At 35.0% G+C, this 20,735-nt stretch overlaps 1 protein-coding gene and 1 non-coding gene across 2 annotated transcripts in view; both read right to left on the bottom strand.

Annotated features, from left to right (window-relative positions):
• Positions 1 to 6,581: 6,581 nt before the first annotated feature.
• Positions 6,582 to 20,735, bottom strand: part of LOC136032761 (small ribosomal subunit protein uS7-like) — a 33,288-nt gene continuing 19,134 nt past the window's right edge. Inside the window, exons 3-6 of the mRNA XM_065713113.1 lie at positions 17,850 to 18,059; positions 15,839 to 15,967; positions 13,271 to 13,369; positions 6,582 to 6,709 (exon numbers count right to left, since the gene is read on the bottom strand). Coding sequence (XP_065569185.1) covers positions 6,641 to 6,709; positions 13,271 to 13,369; positions 15,839 to 15,967; positions 17,850 to 18,059 — 507 coding nt within the window. The 3' untranslated portion in view covers positions 6,582 to 6,640. The remainder of the gene's footprint in view (positions 6,710 to 13,270; positions 13,370 to 15,838; positions 15,968 to 17,849; positions 18,060 to 20,735) is intronic.
• Positions 10,080 to 10,217, bottom strand: LOC136033862 (small nucleolar RNA SNORA16B/SNORA16A family). The gene has a single exon (XR_010619040.1). It is a non-coding gene; the product is annotated as a small nucleolar RNA SNORA16B/SNORA16A family (small nucleolar RNA).

Below are 20,735 nucleotides of genomic sequence, written 5' to 3'. Positions count from 1 at the left end.
GGGACTGTGGGGGAGTAAGTTGTCCCCAAAGACATAGTTATAAGGTTTTTCGACTACGCTGAATAAAATGGCTATCTCAGAATTTTGATCCGTTGACTTTGGGAAAATAATTAGCGCGGGAGGGGGCCTAGGTGCCCTCCAATTTTTTTGGTCACTTAAAAAGGGCACTAGAACTTTTCATTTCCGTTAGAATGAGCCCTCTTGCAACATTCTAGGACAACTGGGTCGATACGATCACCCCTGGGAAAAAAAACAAAAAAAAACAAAAAAACAAATAAACACGCATCCGTGATCTGCCTTCTGGCAAAAAATGCAAAATTCCACATTTTTGTAGATAGGAGCTCGAAACTTCTACAGTAGGGTTCTCTGATACTCTGAATCTGATGGTGTGATTTTCGTTAAGATTCTATGACTTTTAGGGGGCGTTTCCCCCTATTTTCTAAAATAACGCAAATTTTCTCAGGCTCGTAACTTTTGATGGGTAAGATTAAACTTGATGAAACTTATATATTTAAAACCAGCATTAAAATGCGATTCTTTTGATGTAGCTATTGGTATCAAAATTCCATTTTTTAGAGTTTTGGTTACTATTGAGCCGGGTCGCTCCTTACTACAGTTCGTTACCACGAACTGTTTGATAAAGCAACTGCAACTTAATTTACATTCACATTTAGCGAAATTTTCAGAAAACGTATTTGACGATGAAGCCATAACCCGAAGTGAATCTGTGAAATGTATTTCGTATTGGATTTCAATTCTTATAAAATATTTTAAAACCCTACTCTGCATAAAAATACTGTTATCAAATACTAATTCTCTAAGAAAAAAAGAAGCAAAAAAGAAAGTAAGACGGCACTAGACCCTTAAGGTCCAAACAGGTGGTGCTGATCTCCGTTTTATGGCCCTTCAGTCAGGAAGTGCAATGGGGGCTGGTGGCCAACCAGCCTGTGCTTTCACACACCCTTCCTGCTTACCTTTCCGAGATTTCTCAAGGTACCCATTTAGAACTGGGTCGACTTGGCTGAGCTTACAGAGTCACGCCATTGACCCCGTCCCAAACTAAATAACTAGTCACTACTGTGATTGAAACCGTGCCTCTTGGACACGGAATTTCCACGCCAGTGCGCCAACCACTCAGCCAGGACAACTGTTAATTCTGTAATAAATAAATTACAGTCTTATTTTAAGAGATTAGGCATTATAACAGGGATATGTTTAGGAATTCTAAAGTTATTACATTCTCCGTGAATAAAGCCACGTATATTATCAGTCCATGTGGTAATAATGTAAATGAAAAATTATTATATACTATTTACTTTTCACAAATATGACATCGTTTAAAAGTTGTATTGTCCCATTTTCTCTTACTTGTTCTTGTTTATTGATCTCTCTGTCTATTGTTATACTCATTGGCAATTACTGTACACCGTTCTGTTATAGTAGTCATAAAATATCTGCTAGCTATAATACAAAGAGGGTAATCAGCTATAATATAGTAAGGTACTTTCACTTGTTTAGCTATATTTTTAAATTCATTTTAGATCTAATTTCTGGCATAATAAGGTCAAGATCTTAACAGTTATCTTTTTTTAGAATATTTTTATGCTTTAGCTCTTCAGTGAAATGTCTTCCACAGTAGGTGCAAAGATAAATTTTTGATGGATGTTTAGTAATTTGAGTTCTCAATAATCTGCTTAAATCTTTACTTAAAACATAATGATTATCAAAGTAGAGTAAATTAATCACTGGTGTAACAGTTTTTCTGTTGATCTTAGTTTTAGGAATACGAGCTCTAAAATTTCACAAATTCACCAGTCTTATTTCAAAAAACCTCTTTGGATCTTAAAGCTCATGATGGGAAATTGTAAAAATGCTATAAATCTTCATTTATAATGGCGTGAATTCAATTAAGAATGGGATAAATTGATGGGTTACCAAGGTGGGGCCTCGAACCCGTATTGAAATTATAAAAAATATAAAAAAGAGACCCAATTTGACTTCCAAGGACCTGTTTTCATTTTGAATATAGGGATGGAAAATTGTAAAAAAAACTTGAAATTTTAGTTTAAAATAGTGCAAATTCGATTGAAAAGGGGGGCATATTTAATTGATTTAACGAGTGCTCCGGAGCATGCATTTACTACACTACTACACTGGGTTCGAAAAGATCACCCCTGGCGAGGGGGGGGGGCACATACACCCATGAATCTTACTTTTTACCCGTGAAATTTCGCATTTTTGTAGATAGCAGCTTGGAACAGCAACATTTGTAGCTGTTAAAATTATTATTTTCAAATTCAGTTACTATTAGCCCGAATAACTCTTAACTTACAGTTCACTACCAAGAACTACTTGCTTTATAAGTTACAATTCGTGTTCGAGGCTTTAACTTAACGAAATGGTATTTTTGTAACTAAAAGTATAAAATAAGCAAGTTTAAAATAAAAAATGGAATAATAATAAATACAAAGAAAGCAATAAAACGGGCAAAAAAGGAGAGCAATTAAAATCTTTTTTCAAAATAGATACGGCTCTATTGGTAGATATTGAGCAAATTAGAAGCATTTTTAGGCAAAAAATTGCATCAATGTCGATACATCAAATGACTGCGAAACAGAAATCCCATCAATCTTAAGGAAGACACCAGAATGATATATAACTCGTCCAAGGGAGTATTTTAGAAACCCAGCAATGAAAATATCCTTTTCTTGTTTTGGTATTTGAAGATTTTTATTTTCTCAAGCAATTCTTGAAACCATTCATTGCTATGCTGTTTAACAATACCTGTTGTTCCGCAAGAGGAAAATAAATTTCAAGTAGCTTATTAGTCTTGTGTCCAAGGGGCTAGAAAGCGACTATTTTAGCGAAATTTTCGCTTTAAAATACCTGAGCGTGTTTGCTAGAAATACAAAACCCACAGATTTCTCATATATTTGTATAAAATTCCTATAGTGCCTGATGTTGAAAATTTGCTAATTGTTTGCTCAATACAAGGTTTTATTAAATATTAATGATATGTGATTTTTAACTCGTTGATCAGTCTTAACAAAGGCACTGTTTAATATAAATTATTTTATTGATACTAGTAATAAGTGTTCTGCTTCCACATTCTGCAGGAATTTAAAAAAGAAGTATGTCCCACTAAACTCTGTATCTAAACCTTATAATAAAGAACAATGATTTAATCGTCTATTACTCCCTGTGGCTATGAAGATATTGAAGAAAAAATACATTTTAAAATCATCCACTTCCCTTTTTTTTATTTAAAGAAATAGTAAGAAAACATTCCAAAGCTATCCAACTAAGGGATAAAGCTACATATTGAAAAATAAATGAGAAATTTAATGAAGGGAACACAAAAATATAAAGGATCATTCTCACAATTCTACTACACTTTCTGCAATTTCATTCTTGATTTGAAAGTATCAAAGGGAATTTATGAATTCTTCCATAAGATATATCCCTGAGACTACCATATTTAGACCCATGGTAACTTACTTTTAAATCTTTCTCAATGGCTATTAATATGCTCCTCCGCATCTAAACACGAAATCACCCACAGTGTCAGCAAAAACAGGAAATTCTATAGCATTTCTTGCTATAATAGCGAAGTTGCCGCCGATTGTTAAACGACCCCCATTAAGTCTGTCAGTGGAAGGCAAATAAGACATAGCGAATATAGTACATAATATCGAGTAAGAAATGGAGAACCGGGTGTAGCCATCCAAAAGAGGTCTAAAACTTTAAGGTACGCTAAGGATTTTCTCTCGTGAAGAACTGAACTCGAAGAATATCAGAAATCAAAAATGGACTACACAACGACCAAGAATACACCTTACAATAGACCCATTGCCCTGATTCAAAAGGTTTCAGACATGCGCCCACCACAGCAGATAACATGTCAACAAAAGATGATTAAGAGTTATTGGCTAAGCTCAAAACCTGACAGTGCGCAATACGCCATGCGATTGGAAAGGACTGTCTCCAAAGAGCATCCAAAGCTGTTCCCTAAACAGGGCAAGCTCCGGAGGGTTATTCCCTTCTCGTGAAATAACTGATCACCTAGATCTTTAAAGCTTCTGATCTTTTGAGGGAACTTAGCATGGACTGTTAGCGAGTCCAGTCATATTAGTTTTTGCGTGGATAGTCAATCTTCTCTTTTTTCGATACATTTATTTTCTGAAGAATACTTGTAAAATCTTCATATACAATTGTCTGTCGACTCTTTTGTATAACCATTTTACTGACCGTACTTCGAACGGTAAGCTTCATGGAAAATATTATTTTATCCCACTTTCTTGGGTTTTGATGAAAGAATGCGGCTAGGAAACATACTAGAGTAAGCATGGCAGATTACCACAGATTGTTCATTTTTGGCCATCCATCCAGGGCCAAACAAGTGGGTCAGACAGGCTAGGAAGAAATTGCAGGAAAGGATTTAAAGGAAACTAAACATCTCGGAAGGGTGTAGAAACCCTTTATATAGATCCGGACAGAGAAGGAGCTTGATCATCTGTACTTGCCTCGTGACTATATTACCTGCATCTAGGTCGATCGTCACAATAACTTTGTAAAATAAACTGTCTTTAACAAGGATGTAGGAACAACTTTTCGCCTTCTGAGAAAAAAAAATGGTTTATCACACAAATTTGACGGGCTAGTGGCTAAAGTAAAATCGAGCGAACCCCTCTGAGCGAGACCATAACATAACAAGAGCTCATATGGCACTTGTGACGAGGTCGAAAGAGCCAAGAACTCATATGGTATGTGCTCTAGCAAAATTCTAAGAATCAATAGATTGCTTTAAAAGGAAAATCAGAGGCTTAATGCCGGTCGAAATTTAAAAGAAGAGCTCTGAGTCACGAAGTCCTTCTAAATATCAAAATTCATTAAGATCTGATCAGCCACTCGTAAGTTAAAAATACCTCAATTTTTCCTCTCCCTTCAGCCCCCCCCCCCCAAATGGTCGAATCGGGGAAAACGACTTTATCAAGTCAATTTGTGCAGCTCCCTGACACACCTACCAATTTTCATCGTCTTAGCAAGTCCAGAAGCATCAAACTCGCCAAAGCGCTGAACCCCACCACCTAAATCCACAGGAGTGGATCCAGTCCGGTTACATCAATCATGTATCTACGACATTTATAAGCGTTTTCCAAGATTTCCTGTTTCCCCCTCCAACTTCCCCCCATGTCAAAAATCTGGCCAGGATTTGAAATAAGAGCTCTGAGACATGAATTCCTTCTAAATATCATATTTCATTAAGATCCGGTCACCTGTTCTTAAGTTAAAAATACCTCAATTTTTCCAATTTAACAACCCCCAGCTCCCTCAAAGAGAACGGATCCGTACCAACTATGTCAATCTCCTATCTATAACTTGTGCTTATTCTTCCCATCAAGTTTCATCCCGATCTCTCCAACCCAAAGGGTTTTCCAAGATTTCTGTTTCCCCCCTCCAGCCCTCTATATCCCCAGATCCGATTTGAAAATGGAGCATCTGGGACATAAGATTCTTCTATATATCAAGTTTCATTAAGTTCCGATCACTAATTCGTAAGATACCTCGATTTTCCCGTTTCCCAAGAATTTCGGTTTCCCCCTCAAACTCCCTTTAATTTCACCGCATCTGGTCGATATTTAAAATAAGTTTTAAAGCACAAGATCCTTCTAGATATCAAATTTCATCAAGATCTGATCACCCGTACGTAAGTTGCAAATACCTCGTTTTTTCTATTTTTTCCGAATTCGTATGTTAAAAATTCCTAATTTTTCCGAATTAACCCACCCCCCAAATCCTTAAGAGAGCGGATCTGTTCCGATTATGTCAATCACATATCTAGGACTTGTGCTTATGTTTCCCACCAAGTTTCATCCCGATCCCTCAACTCTAAGCGTTTTCCGAGATTTTGGGTCCCCCCAATGTTACCGGATCCAGTCAGGATTTAAAATAAGAGCTATGAGACACGATATTCTTCCAAACTTCAAATTTAATTAAGATCCGATCACTCCTTCGTAAATTAAAGATACATCATTTTTTCTAATTTTAGATTACCCCCACCCCCCCCCCCCAACTCCCCCGAACATAGCGGATCCGTTCTGGTATCAATCACGTATATAGGACTTGTGCTTATTTTTCCCACCAAGTTTCATCCCGATCCCTCAACTCTTAGCGTTTCCCAAGATTTTAGCCCCCCCCCCTCAATTACCCCCAATGTTACCGGATCAAGCCAGGGTTTAAAATAAGAGCTCTGAAACACGATATTCTTCCAAACTGAAATTTTCATTAAGATCCCATTATCCGTTGGTAAGTTAAAATACTTCATTTTTTCTATTTTTTTCCGAATTAACCGACAGAACACTCCCCCCCCCCCCAGATAGTAAAATCATGAAAACCATTATTTCTTATTTAATCTGGTCCAGTCCCTGATACGCCTGCCAAATTTTTTCGTCCTAGCTTACCTTGAAATGTCTGAAGTGGCAAAACCGTGACAGAGAGACCGACAGAATTTGAGATTGCTGTCACTTGGTTAATACCAAGTGCCATAAAAAAAACAACTTTTTTATACTAAATAAGCGCAATTGAACTCTACTTTCATCTTTTATTGAAAAGCAGAAAACAAAAGTGACAACTTGAAGTTTTATCTGTTGCTCTTGGCCACACGTTCTAGTTCATCCTTTTTCTTAATGGCATAGGAGTTGGACGATCCCTAAAAAAGTTATTAAATTGAAGAAAGAGTAGGTACAAGGTAAATGCACAGAGCACAACAGGAACAATACTTATGTTACTTAACTTATGATTGTTTAATACTAAAAAAGAGAAATGGATTCAAAAGATGAAGGGATTTAAAAATGTTAAAATCTTCAGCAAAACCTTTGAATTCAGTTAATTTTAAAGTAGAATTAAGTCAAATTTATGCACAAGAAGAGTTACAGATAAATTAATAGTAAACATATATGAAGCACTGGACAACTCTATTAAGAACCAGACAGTATGTTTCATTTGAGTACACCACTGGTTCTTCAAGTATGTTTTACAGAACTATTATGTTTCCTGTGATAATTTTATTTCCCTCAGTCAGGCTTAGAATGCTTTTTTTTTTTTTTTTTTTTTAAGGCATGGATTCCTATTATGTTTAGTAATTTTCAATTAGTAAATTTACAATAAACGGCTTAAAAGATCGATTCAAAAATTTAGCGACCATTGGAAGAAAAAGGTGTCAAATAAACATTAAACTTTGTGCAGGGGAAGAGGGCGAGGTAGGTCGGCAGACACAATGTGTATTCAATCCATCGATATACATATCTCTTACATCTTGGGTACCGTCTTTGTTGATGTTTTCGGTGACAAAGGGAAAGGTTCTTCACTAATATCCTCCAATAAGGGCACGAATTGGTAAAGAAAACTAGAAATTTTAAATAGGCTAAGTGGGGCGGGCTGGGTTATGAAGGTTACAGAAAATGGACTCAGTGGAGGAAATAAAAAGGAACTGAATTGAAAATTTGTTGGTTAATTCCATTATTGGAGATTTCGAGTGGGGGAAGAGGATCGTCAGCTTTTCGCTAAATCACTCATTTCCAATCCCCGTACTGAGGACTTACTCCCTGATTTTCACAATCCCATTAGATTCCGACTCCCCCGGTCAGCCTCCTTAGCAATCCCAACTTACTCTCCGATTCATGCTGTTACAGAAAGGTTTCGCAAAAGTTTTATACCCTTTATTCTGGGACACCTTAATAATAATTCGTGATTAATTGCCAAATTCCCCTTTTCCTCTATTGCCGTTTTTATTCTTTTTTTATTTACTGCAATTTTTTTTTGTAATTTAATTGTTAAGTTGCCCTTTATCTTTGATGATTTTGCTTTTTTAATCGCTTTTAATTCTAAGTGTTTGACTTAATGTACTATTTTGATTTTTTTTCTTAGCTTTTAGTGACATATAAAGCGAATTCGGCTCTTTAGAGCTTGTGATAGCCTTTTGCAAATAAATATTATCTTATCTTATCTCAGTAGTAGCAATTTCACTGGTGCTATAGTGATAAAGAGAATAAAGCTTTTGTAAAACTGATGGGTAATGCAGAAAGCTTAAGAACACTCGACATCGGACAATTCGATTTATAAAACAGGTTAAATGCAATCTTCTTTCGGATAGTTTTGACTGTTTTGTAGCAGTTTCACCGTAAAGGATGATATAGCCGCTTTTACTGTTGAATGGGAGTGCTTGGATACGAGTTTTAGATCTGATGGGTAATGAAGAAAACCAAGCAACAAAGTTATCTGCGACAGTTTCACCACAAAAGCAGCTTCGATATGATCGTGGTTACTACTCACACTCTTGAAGTAGCACGCTTCACAACGAGATACTAATATTTAAATTCCTGTCTAATCAAATTTATACTGAATAATCTCTAAATTCTTCAGAGGAGTAATGTTTTTATAATAGTTAGCCATTTTTTTTTTCTTCGGATGAAAGAAGTGTAAATATGAAAAGTATGCAGACAATTTTATGACACTAACGTTAACAGACTTTGTACATCAGATGGGCAATGCAGAAAAACTAGCAGCAAAGTTATCTGCGACCTTAAACAGGCTATTTTTCTTCAGGCCAATTTTGGAACTGCTTTGTGGTAGTTTCCAGGTATGAACTTACAAGGGAGAATTCGCTAGAAATATATACAAATTGTTCCTACTTTTTCTTCGCAAATTCAATTTTTCATATACAAGAGTGGCTTCATAAAGCTTTTAAAACTAATAAAAAGCATAGATGAGGGGCATATCTCTCACATATGGAATGACTTCTATACTTTTTAAGTTTTGATGCTGATCCTTACTTTCATTAATCACTTTACTTTCAAATTGTTTTTTTAATTTTAATCACTGAAAGATAGAAACATAGCCAGAAGTAGCTAGTAAGCTATCTTCCTATATTCTGAGCCCGAGGAATGTCAGATCTGGATTTCTATAATACTGATCTATGTATTCGGGGTTTGTTTTTATTGTCTGATTTCATATTGCTTAAAGTTATAAAAAATGTGCAAAATAAACTTTAATGACATTTTTTTATTGAACTTTTGCAAAGGCAAGTGCAGAACAAATGATATATCGTCTATATCAAGTTATCATACATTATTAGCAACAAAGTTAGCTGTAATTTTCAACAGATCAAATTTATATTGTGTAATCTTAAGTTCGTAGTGACTAGACGAATAAGCAAGTGATAAAAGAAAAGTAACAGAAATTGCAAGAATGAGGTTACAGCCCCCTTTCATGATATCTAGAAGGTCGAGTATCATTTTTGTCCTGAAATCAAAACATATCTAAAGCAATTTTTCTTTTTTTTTCATTGTAACAGTGATTGTTGAAAAACATTCCACAAATTCCAGGTTTTTCTATATACCATTACATTCTAAATAAAAAATCTAGTTTCATTAGGTCATAACCAGTTAATTTTCTACAAGGCAATCTTATTTTGCACACATTTAAAATGCATAGAAAATCAATTGAAGAATATTTCACTGATTCGTCGATTCAAAAATGTTGCTACAGCAAGGAGTCGTTGAACGTAATGGAATGATAAGGAAAACTACAAAGGACAAGAGTGACCTTTCAAAATAGTAAAACTAAGTTATAAGTCTATATGCTAACTAGGTATGTGATTGAATTGAGACGGTAAAATTAATATAAAAAAAGAATGTTAGACATATCTTTAGAAACAATGGGTTATTATCTAGAGATAGCAATGGAAAAAGCTACTGAGACCATACTGGCTTGTTGGATAGATAGTTCTATCTATCTTGTTGGATAGAAAAGTGAGATAATTCACGGCCAATGCAAGAAAAAGGTATCAATACAAATATTTCAACTGGGACCTCGACACAGTTGTCCCAACCAAATTCAGACTGACTTTTAAAGTGAAATTTTTTAGAGAATACTTTCACTTTTAGCTCATAGGGAAGCTAACCATGGGGTTGAATTGAGTGGGGGTAGAGATGCAATGGTAACGTTCATATCGATCTTAGCCTTTAGAGATGGAAGTAATAAAAAGACAAAGGCAATATTACGACACTTACTTTAACATACTTTGTAGATCTGACGGGTAATGCAGGTAAACTAGCAACAAAGTTATCTGCGACCTTAAACAGACCACTTTTCTTTCCGCCAATTTTTGACTGTTTTGCAGCAGTTTCACCACAAATGCAGCTTCGATATGGCTGTTGTTACTACTCAGACCCTTACTGTTACTACAAGAGTTGTAGTAACAACCCACTCCCGCTCCCCTCCCCCAGATGTTCGTATCGGAGAAACGATTAGTTCTAATTCAATCCGGTCTGGTCGTAATACTCCAGCTTAATTTCATCGTCCTAGCTTATCTGGAAGTGCCTAAACTAGCGAAACCGGGACAGACAGACATAATTTATGCTATTTGTCACTTGGTAAATACCAGTTATGCTATTTGTCACTTGGTAAATACCAAGTGCCATAAAGAACTAAATAGTATCAAGAGTTTAAAAGTATGTTTTGTTTTTCTTTTTAGCTTTTTCATGCCTACGTTATGATATTAGGCTGAAAAATCCATAAAAGGCAAAAAAAACAAACAATAAATTTATGATTCAAAGAATAAAAAACAAGAAAGAAAAAGATAATTAACCTCATGAATGAAATAGACCCCTGATGGCTCATGGGAGCATCCGGGATTATCAATAAATCCTTTACTATGTAACTGGATGAAACGATTCCTTAAAATTCTTATGAAACAATGACCATATTTCACATTTTGTCAATTTTACCGTGGAAGAAGCATTGACTATAAGGGGCTGGAGAAACTTTAAATTTCTTAGAGGTACACCTACCAAGTTTCGCAGTTTCGAAGACGACGTTCAGTCCAGTAGACAAGGCTAATTTGAATTAGTGAACTTCTAGCTTTAGTGAGAAAAATTCGTTCATCTAAACGTTATTTATATGAAGCATATTTTGGCTTTTTTTTTTCAAAATTGGGAGTTAGTCAATTTTTAAACGGTTGATCGTAATACGGATAGTTTTTAGGAGGCTGCTTAGAATCTTTGTTGATATGTAAGAACCTCTGGATTTCCCAAAATTGACAAAAATTTCGGCTCAAATAGTAATTTGTTCATATTTAAGAAAGCGACTGAGGGGGGAGTAAATTAGAAGTTACATAGAGAAAGCTGGAAAACTTAGAGAAGGAATAGGAGATATATATTTATTAAAACGAGAACACATCAGTTTTAACAACCACCCCGAAAATTAAAAAAACCTTGACCACGGAGGGTGGCAAAAATACAATAAAAAAACTTAAGAGGATTAAATAAATAACAAAACAAGTAAAACAAACCCATTCATCATAATCGACACTACATAACCTTTCAACCAAACAAATTCAACTTCACTGTTAAAATAATATCATAAACAGGTCATAATAAATTATTCAATTATTTACTTACATGTGCAGTAATAGACTTGCAAAAGCATAAACAAACTGCTTGATTTTGGTATTATGACCAGGTGGCGTCACATGGAGCCATGATTTCGAAAGAAAGCTGCCGATTGGACAAGGAATGAAAAAATAAGAGCTAAGAGCTCATATGGCACTTGTGACGAGGCAAGAAGAGTTAAGAGCCAAGAGCTCATATGGTATGAGCTCTAACAAAATTCTAAGAATCAATAGATTGATTTAAAAGGAAAATCAGAGGCTTAATGCCTGTCAGAATTTAAAATAAGAGTTCTGAGTCACGATGTCCTTCTAAATATCAAAAGTCACTTAGATCCGATCACCCACTCGTAAGTTATAAATACCAAATTTTTTCAGCTTTTTCCTCTCCCTTTAGTCCCCCAGATGGTCGAATCTGGGAAAACGACTTTATCAAGTCAATGTGTGCAGCTCCCTGACACGCCTACTATTTTTAATCGTCCTAGCACGTCCAGAAGCACCAAACTCGTCAAATCAGTGAACCCCTCCCACCAACTCCCCCAAAGAGAGCGAATCCAGTACGGTTACGTCAATCACGTATTAAGGACGTTCGCTTATTCTATCCACCAAGCTTCATCTCGATTCCTCCACTCAAAGTGTTTTCCAAGATTTCCCCTCCAAATCCCACAATGTCAAAAGATCTGGTCAGGATTTGGAATAAGAGCTCTGCGACATGAATTCCTTCTAAATATCAAATTTCATTAAGATCCGATCACTTATTCATAAGAAAAAACCGAATTTTTACGTTTTCCAAGAATTCAAGTTTCCCCCTCCAACTTCCCCCAATGTCACAGGATCTGGTCGGAATTTAAAATTAGAGCTTTAAAGCACAAGATCCTTCTAAATATCAAAATTTCATTAAGATCTGGTCACCCTTTCGTAAGTTACAAATACCTCAATTTTCAAAATTACCCCCCCCCCCAACTCCACCAAAGAGAGCAGATCCGATCCGGTTATGTCAGTCACGTATCTTAGACAGGTTTTTATTCTTCCTATCCAGTTTCATCCTGATCTCTCCACTTTAAGTATTTTCAAAGATTTCCAGTCCCCCCCCCCCAATGACGCTGGATCCGGTTGAGATTTAAGATGAGAAATCTGAGTTACGAGGACCTTCTAAATATGAATTTTCATGAAGATCCGATCACTCCTTCGTAAGTTAAAAATGCGTCATTTTTTTAATTTTTCAGAATTAACTCCCCCCCTCCCCAATAGAGTGGATCCGTTCCAATTATTTAAATCACGTATCTAAGACTTCTGCTTATATTTCCTACTAAGTTTCATCCCGATCCCTCCAATCTAAGCATTTTCCATAATATTAGGTTCCCCCACATCAAACTCCCCCCAATGTCACCAGATCCGGTCGGGATTTAAAATAAGAGCTTTGAGACACGAAATCCTTCTAAATATCAAATTTCATTAAGATCTGATCAACCGTTCGTAAGACCAGACTGAAAGCAATGTTATGTTAGTTGTAATAAGGGGTTACGTCGCACCATTCACAAAAGGTGCATCTGATGAAAAAGAGTGTTAACTCTTTGACTAATATTAATATTATTTTAAATCATGAAAAATACAAATATTAATCATTAAATCAACTTCTTGTACTAATATGATTTAATAAGCAGAGAAGCTTTTCTTTGGGCATCATGAGTCATCCGGTAATGTGGTCAATCGTAAAAAATGAAAACATGCGCCGTAAAAAAATGTACAATACAGAAATATTAAAAAAAACGTAAATAATAGAAACAAACATTTGGATAAAATGTGAACAAAAGAATATTGTACCTTAGCAGCATTGATAAGTTCGTCAGCCAAGCACTCGGCAATTGTTTTGATATTCCTAAATGCAGCTTCGCGAGCACCAGTACATAAAAGCCAAATAGCCTACAATAACAAAGCCATAAATAATCGTAAAACCAAATTTGTCATTGCAGCTTTACTTTACTTGCTCCAAATAGTTATCAAGTTTTGGCGGTATTACAAAATCACAAAATACATGGTGAATGTAGTCATTTGCCCATTTCCTCTGAACTAAAGTGCAAACTACTTAATCGTCATTTACCCGGTAAAAAACAATCCAACAGAACGGGTGGATGATGTTGTTTAACTTTTATACGGTTGTATCAGTGAAAGAACTGTACTTAAAATTTGGTTTTTGGCTTTAGGCCAATTTTTGTCCGTAATTTTAATAATTAGGACCTTGTACTTTTTGATAATTTTCAGGTTCGTTGACAAATTTTTCATGTGTTAACTATATTTTAATTGCTATAGTATTTTTGTCTAAAAGATACCATGTTCAGGTCATCCTATATAAGTGTGACTTTTTTTCAATATATAATTTTAATTGATATGAAACAGGATATCATTATCTTCTGCTTATAAAAGGAAAAATAGATACATATTGTAGAACACCAGTTTCAAACAAACATTTTTTATATTATTAAGATTTATAACTTTCAATCAGCACTCTTTTCAGCTTCCGTCTTATAGCATCTATGCTTACATTAAAATCAATCTCATTTTTCAATCTTTCCCAATGTAGAGGAATCAAATACCTCAGGCAAAAACGCGACCTCTCTGAAACTACCTTAGGAGTCCGCAGATTATATTTACCACGGGTTTCAACTTGTGAAGATGAAGGAGAAGAAATAAGACCAATCGACGCAAAATATCTGGGGAGCTTTTCTCGTTCAAGCTTAATCTTAAACATAACGCTTAAAAATTGGATACTTTGCCGAACAGGAAGAATATTAAGAAGTGAAAAAAGGGTCTCTGTTGTGGATTTTAAGGGGAAGTTTGATGGCGATGGCAGAAAAGGTTTAAGGATACGAACTGCTTTATTTTCGATAATCTGTAAAGGGGTAACATTACTTTTAAAAGTGTTCAAAAAAATAATAGACGCATAATCAAAATGGGATTGCACAAGGGAAAAATAAAGGATTTAAGAGCGCAATATGGAAGAAGGTTTTTCAGTCTGCACATTATACCAACTCCACGGGCAGACTTTGCTCTAACCAGATTGATTTGCTCTTCCTATGACAAATTCTCATCAAAAACAACTCCCAAATATCTTATCGATTCAACCCTTTCAATAACAGACTCAGGTTCATTCGCAGAAAGGGAAACTGATTCTATATCTGGAAACTCGTGACCCGTCCTGCTGTAAACAATAAACTTCGTCTTCTTTCTGTTCAGAAGTAGTCTATTATCAGAGAGCCAAGTAGACAATCTATCATATGTATATCATATATAATCTATCATATAGCTACCTCACATCCTGCGATTGATGCGCTTACACTTGGGTACTTGGGAATGATTGTCATTGGGATAAAATGGTTAATCGATTTCTTTGCTAGATGTTTCCGTTTTTCTCTTGAAACACCTTTTTTTTTGTATTTTTTCATTGAAAAACAGATTTGTTGAGTATTTTTACAAAAGATGAAAAAACCAACAATAGTGAGTGCTAAAGTTGCATTTTTTACTATATCTTAATTTGTATCTTGCTTAAGTAATTTCCTTTACTCTTTAATAATTTTCATTTACTTACTGCCCCGGTCTACTCTCCCAAGAGCTCGTATCTGTACAATGGTTGTTTATCCACTGAATACATAGTTTTGATGCATATACAATATATGTGTCAGTTGACGTCCCAAAATTGATGTTTCCCTTCTTTTTCTTCTATTGCGACTATCCGTCGCAAACTATTACCATTGGAACGAAAGTGCGGTCGGTTTCTTGGGGATACAGCACGACCAGCACCAGTGCTAAAACTAAATCAAAATGGACAATTTTCTCTAGCGTTAATTCACAATAATTATTTACTACAAACTTGAGAAAACGTTATTGCAGACTTGAATTTACCATGCAAGCTCATGGTACGGTGCAAAAACAAATTGCAGAAGGTGGCATAAAAATGTTTGAAAAGGGTCTTAAGAGCGATGGAATAATCCCTCAGCGTTACAAACCGTGCAAACTGTCCAAATCTGACAGTAAAATGCAATAAACGAGGACAAATCTTAGAATACGACCCAGAGAGTCAGAGCACAGATCTATTAAATGTTTTTAAAAGAAGTTCAGCGTGATCAATAATTTTTTCATTACAATAAATAAGCTCAATAAACGTTTATTAAAGCATCAACTTAAACGAAGGCTATGCAGCCATCAGTCAAATTTACAATCACTATCCGTATAGTATAATCTACTTCCCTCTTTTGACTCAATTTTTTTTCCTTTTTTGAAAGTTTCTGCATTAAAGGGCCCAAAAGACTTCTCGAAGAGAGAAAAAGAAGAAGATAGAACGAGAATTAATAAAAAAAAAACAAGCAAAAAAAAAACAAAAAAAACGTCATTTACCTGGTTTACTCGACGAAGAGGGGAAACATCAACAGCTTGACGACGAACTGTGCCAGCACGACCAATACGGGTGGAATCTTCACGAGGACCCGAGTTAATAATGGCGTTCACCAAAACTTGAAGAGGATTCTATAGACAAAGTAACCATACAATTAGTTTCTATTTACAAAAAAAATTCCTTGCTATACACTGAATTCGCTACGCCACTTCTATAATCTTTATATACTTATATATATGTTAGTGCAATTGCGTTTTCCCTTAGAATACAAAATTTCTCTTTAGAATTACTTTCTATAATATCTTAAAGAAAGTAGCTGAGTTGGGTGTATGAGACAAATTTTCCGGAACTGGCAACTGAGCTCATGCTGCTAGAAGGATTTATTTTTGCCTATCGTCTCTGCTAATATCTTTGAACAATCAAGCAAATGTCTGGAAATAGATTCTTTATCCTAATTGTGAATATAAGAAAAAGAAAAAAAAGGGTAAAAAATATAACGGATGGATGTTGGTACAATATTCTAAAGAATCTTTCCATTTCTGACTCCTAATCTGTTTGTGTAGATTGTTGCTCGCTTTGAATCAATATGATGCGTTTTTAACTTTTTTCTCTTTGAAATGTTTGCTCATTATTAGTTGAAAATATTTCAATAGATAATTAAGGCAAAAAAATCTTGTCTATTCATTTTAGAAACACGAGGGACTAAATTTCTCTTAGACAAACTAAAATATTAACACATTGTATTTCAAGTTTCTTGAAATTCGGTTTTAAGGCTTCAGTATGAAGAAAATAAGTACTATCGATAAATCTTGATTCTTAAGATTTTGAAACATATTGATCTTGATGCACCAAAGAAATTAGTTTTCCGAAATGCGTTGTATTTTCTTAGTATAACGCTAAACTAGGGCATTGCCAATTACTTTAGAGAGAAACAATAGAGAGGATGGAGAGTAGAGAGATGAATGAGAGGAGAGCAAGATAGAGGAGAAGAGAGATGGCAAAGCCAGCCGAAGTTGCTCCTGATGAATAATTGCAAGAAAGAATGTTACACTTTTATCAATCAAATACTCTTTACAAAAGAAAAATTTAGATTAGAGGAAGAACTTACATAACAGAGGCGCAAATGAAATTAGATTAAAGGCTAAAATATTTTGGATGATTTTTATAAGGGGTTTGATACTGAGAAACAAATGGATTAATTCCCTCAAAAGCAAAATCTGCATCAGTAAAAAAAAAAAAAAAAAAATTATTATTTATCAGAATTAGAAGAGAATATTTTATTTATCTCTATATAATACAAATGACATTACACGTGGATAGTACAACATCATTACCAAACCAATGTACTAGAATTTATGACATCTTCTGCTAAAAACACCCCCTCCCCTATGGGGACAACCTCGGAAGTATGGGATGGTCATCACGTGTTCTAAAACTATTCAAAAAAAAAACTTTCTATACCATGACCCACCCATGCTTTTATTTTTGAGTCGCAAATAATTCCAATCTTCCTCGGTAGTATGAATGTATTTTTCAATTTTGGTTTATTTTGAGACAGCACCTTTAAACCTCTTAACGCGTGTTTATTTTTCCTGATTTGGGAAAAAAGACCTTTTTTGTTAAAAGTTTATGTAAATAACATTTTATCTCACTCTGATGACTTTTTCGGTAAATGATAAAGTAATTATTTGAAAATTCAAATTTATTTCTATTACCCAAGTCTAGTGTATTCTATATCCGAACTATTTTCATCCTGGTAAGGCACATAGGCCCTGTCATTATCAGTTTCTTCCATATTTTTTCGTAATTAGGGCGGAGCTCACCAGCGTTGCCAACGCGGTACGATTGAACCGTTTTTGGTACAAGCGCTAATAACGCTGTAGCTTACTCACGCCTACTTCCCCTTAACCCAGCCCTGCCGATAAGTAATGGTTTTTTTTTTTGAAAATTTGATCTTATTAACAGACCAAATACAACATAAGCATTATATAATTGTCGAACATTGGACTTTACCTCGCCAGTAAGAAGATGGATGATTTCCATAGCATGTTTCATAATTCTGACAGCCATCAATTTCTTTCCATTATTACGACCATGCATCATGAGACTGTTGGTGACCCGTTCAACAATAGGACACTGAGCCTTCCTGAATCGTTTGGCAGCATAACGCCCAGCAGAATGCGGGATAAATTTGGCGTATTTCTCTTTAACTGCTATATAATCCTATAAATAGAAAATATCTTTTAGGCAGATTTTTTTTTTCCATTAATTTCAAACAATAATGGATTCAATTCAAAAGACCATAAAAAGTTAGGAATAGTTCATAATTATAAGCCATTTTTCAAATCCAAAAATAACAGACCAATTAATTAATTAAAACAGACCCATGTTAAAAAAAATCTAGGAAGTACGGGATATTACACACACACATATATATATATATATATATATATATATATATATATATATATATATATATATATATATATATATATATATATATATATATATATATATATATATATATATATATATATATATATATATACCTATCTATTTCTATATATACATATAACCAAACAGCGGTAGCTCAATCAGTAGAGGATCTACAAGATAAGACTAGTTCGAAGTTGATCGGTTTTGGGCTTCACATTTTCTGTCCGTCTGTAAAAAAAGAGGGCAAATGTTGAGAATATACATCTTTTTTAAAGAGCATTCTCAAAATTAGAATTTTGATAATACTATCCGGTTGACTCAGTACTGGGGGATCAACTGTAACTTTCAAAAAAAAGCTTGACTGGGCTGCCCACTTAATTGGACAATCTGTCTTGGCTTTTTTCTACATTTGGCCATGACTTTGACTTTTCCCACAACTATTCCCTTTTTTAAATTCAAAGTCGACTTAAAAATATATTTTGGGGGAGATGGGAACAATTTTGCTTTAATTCTCACACAGGGCTATTAGTTTTTCACTACTACTTTTCCACTAATATTACTGTATAACAATTAACTTTTTATTTACAACAAACCTAAAAATGTAAAACAAATAAACATAAGACTTAATAAAAAGTTAAATTCTCCTTGGAAGGGCAGCCTTGTGAACTTCTTTAAATGAAAAACCAGTCCTCATCTTCGCTTAGACAACCAAGACTCGTTGAAGAATCCTTACTCCCTAATCACCCCTCTCGTTTTATTTTATTTACTGATAAACAAAGATGAAAATATTACGCAATCTAATCCTTATGTTCTAATTTTTAATCTGGACAGAGACATCTACTGAAAAAAAGAAACGGCAGTTAATTATGGCAGTCAGAAGGTTGTTAGAGGAGACGCTAATGATTATTCATTAGGCGCAAGTTTCGAATTTTTAAACAGCAATTGCAGTTTATATAGGACTTATGGAGCCAAGCATGCTGTATATGCACATACCTTTGCTGAGAAGTCAGCCTGTCCCAATGCCCATTCATCATGGAATCAGTTTCAACTGGAGGTCCCAAACTGGAATCAACATTCGCTTCATGCATATCCCTTTACTGAGTCCCCCCCATGGGAAATGAGTCCTCCAAGCTGTCAAGTAGAACTTATCTCTATTAGTAAAGATTTGATTCCTAATTATGAGATCCAGACTATTTTGGCTGAACACATCTCAAAGGCTTACCCCAACTATAGAAAAATATTTACTGATGGATCCGTCCAGAGGGAAAGAGCTGGAGCAGGAGCATGTATCCCATCCCTGAATTTGAATATTTATTCTCCTCTCCCATTGAGATCTTCTATCTTGTCTGCTGAATTATGTGCCATCCGCCTGGCCTTGGATGCTCTTATAAATTATAACATTGAATCTGAAAATATACTCTGTCTCTCCGACTCTAAATCAGCATTACTACTGATCCAAAATATTAATAGAATTGCTAATGACAAAGATTTATATAATATTAGAAGACAGCTTCTTAATCTAAAGATCAAGGAAAATGAAGTTTATTTTCAACATGTTCCTAGTCATAAAGGTATAAAATATAATGATATGGCTGATTCTCTAGCAGCAAAGGCTTCCATGTTATCTCCTAGTCCTTCCTCTGACCTCAATTCACGAGATATTATCAGGCAAAGATCCAAATTTAATCACAGTACATTAATGTTATCTCCATTTCATACAAGATTAAATACAGTGCTATATTACCGGCTGAAATCAGGTGCCCTACTTCTAAATAGCTTGCTATTTAATTGGAAGCTACATCATTCCCCTTTATGCCGAATCTGCTTTTCAACAGAGGAAACAATCCAGCATATTTTATTTGATTGCCAGGCTCAGAGTGAGGAGACTGTTGCTCTTAAGCGTTTCTGCTCCTTGGCTGATTCCAAATACTTATACAGCTATCCTGGACTCTAACCTGCCATGGGAAATTGATCGTAAGATATTTAAGGCAGCAATTGATACCTTAAAGAAGAGAAATATTGTTTAATAAGGATTAAAGCTTGAAGAAGTCAATTTTTAATGGGACGCGATTTATCCATAGTTTTTGATTGTGCAGAAGAGAGCGGGAATGAGTAGGAAGAGCCGTATTGGTACCGGCCGGCCTAGTGCCTTAAACTGCTGGGGACAGGTAGCTCAGGTACTCGCACTTCCCACAATCAATAACAGTGTATTATTGTTCATAATCGTATATATCCATTGTTCGCAGACTGGAGGAGAATAGCGCTTCCAGTAGCTAGTTTTTCTGAAGAAGAAGTCAAAGAGGTGAAAGGACTTGTTGTTAGTCCATATACCTCCCTACAATTTTTGGAACTGGAACTGGAGTTTAAGTGATTGTAAATATTTTCAGAATATTGTAATGTGTACATTTTTAGCCATTGCATCTATCCTTCTTTAAAATATACTAATGTTAATGTATGTAAAGA

Source organism: Artemia franciscana, chromosome 1, assembly GCF_032884065.1.
Source record: "Artemia franciscana chromosome 1, ASM3288406v1, whole genome shotgun sequence".
In the NCBI taxonomy this organism is placed as follows: domain Eukaryota; kingdom Metazoa; phylum Arthropoda; class Branchiopoda; order Anostraca; family Artemiidae; genus Artemia; species Artemia franciscana.
This window is presented reverse-complemented; position numbering and strand designations above follow the sequence as displayed.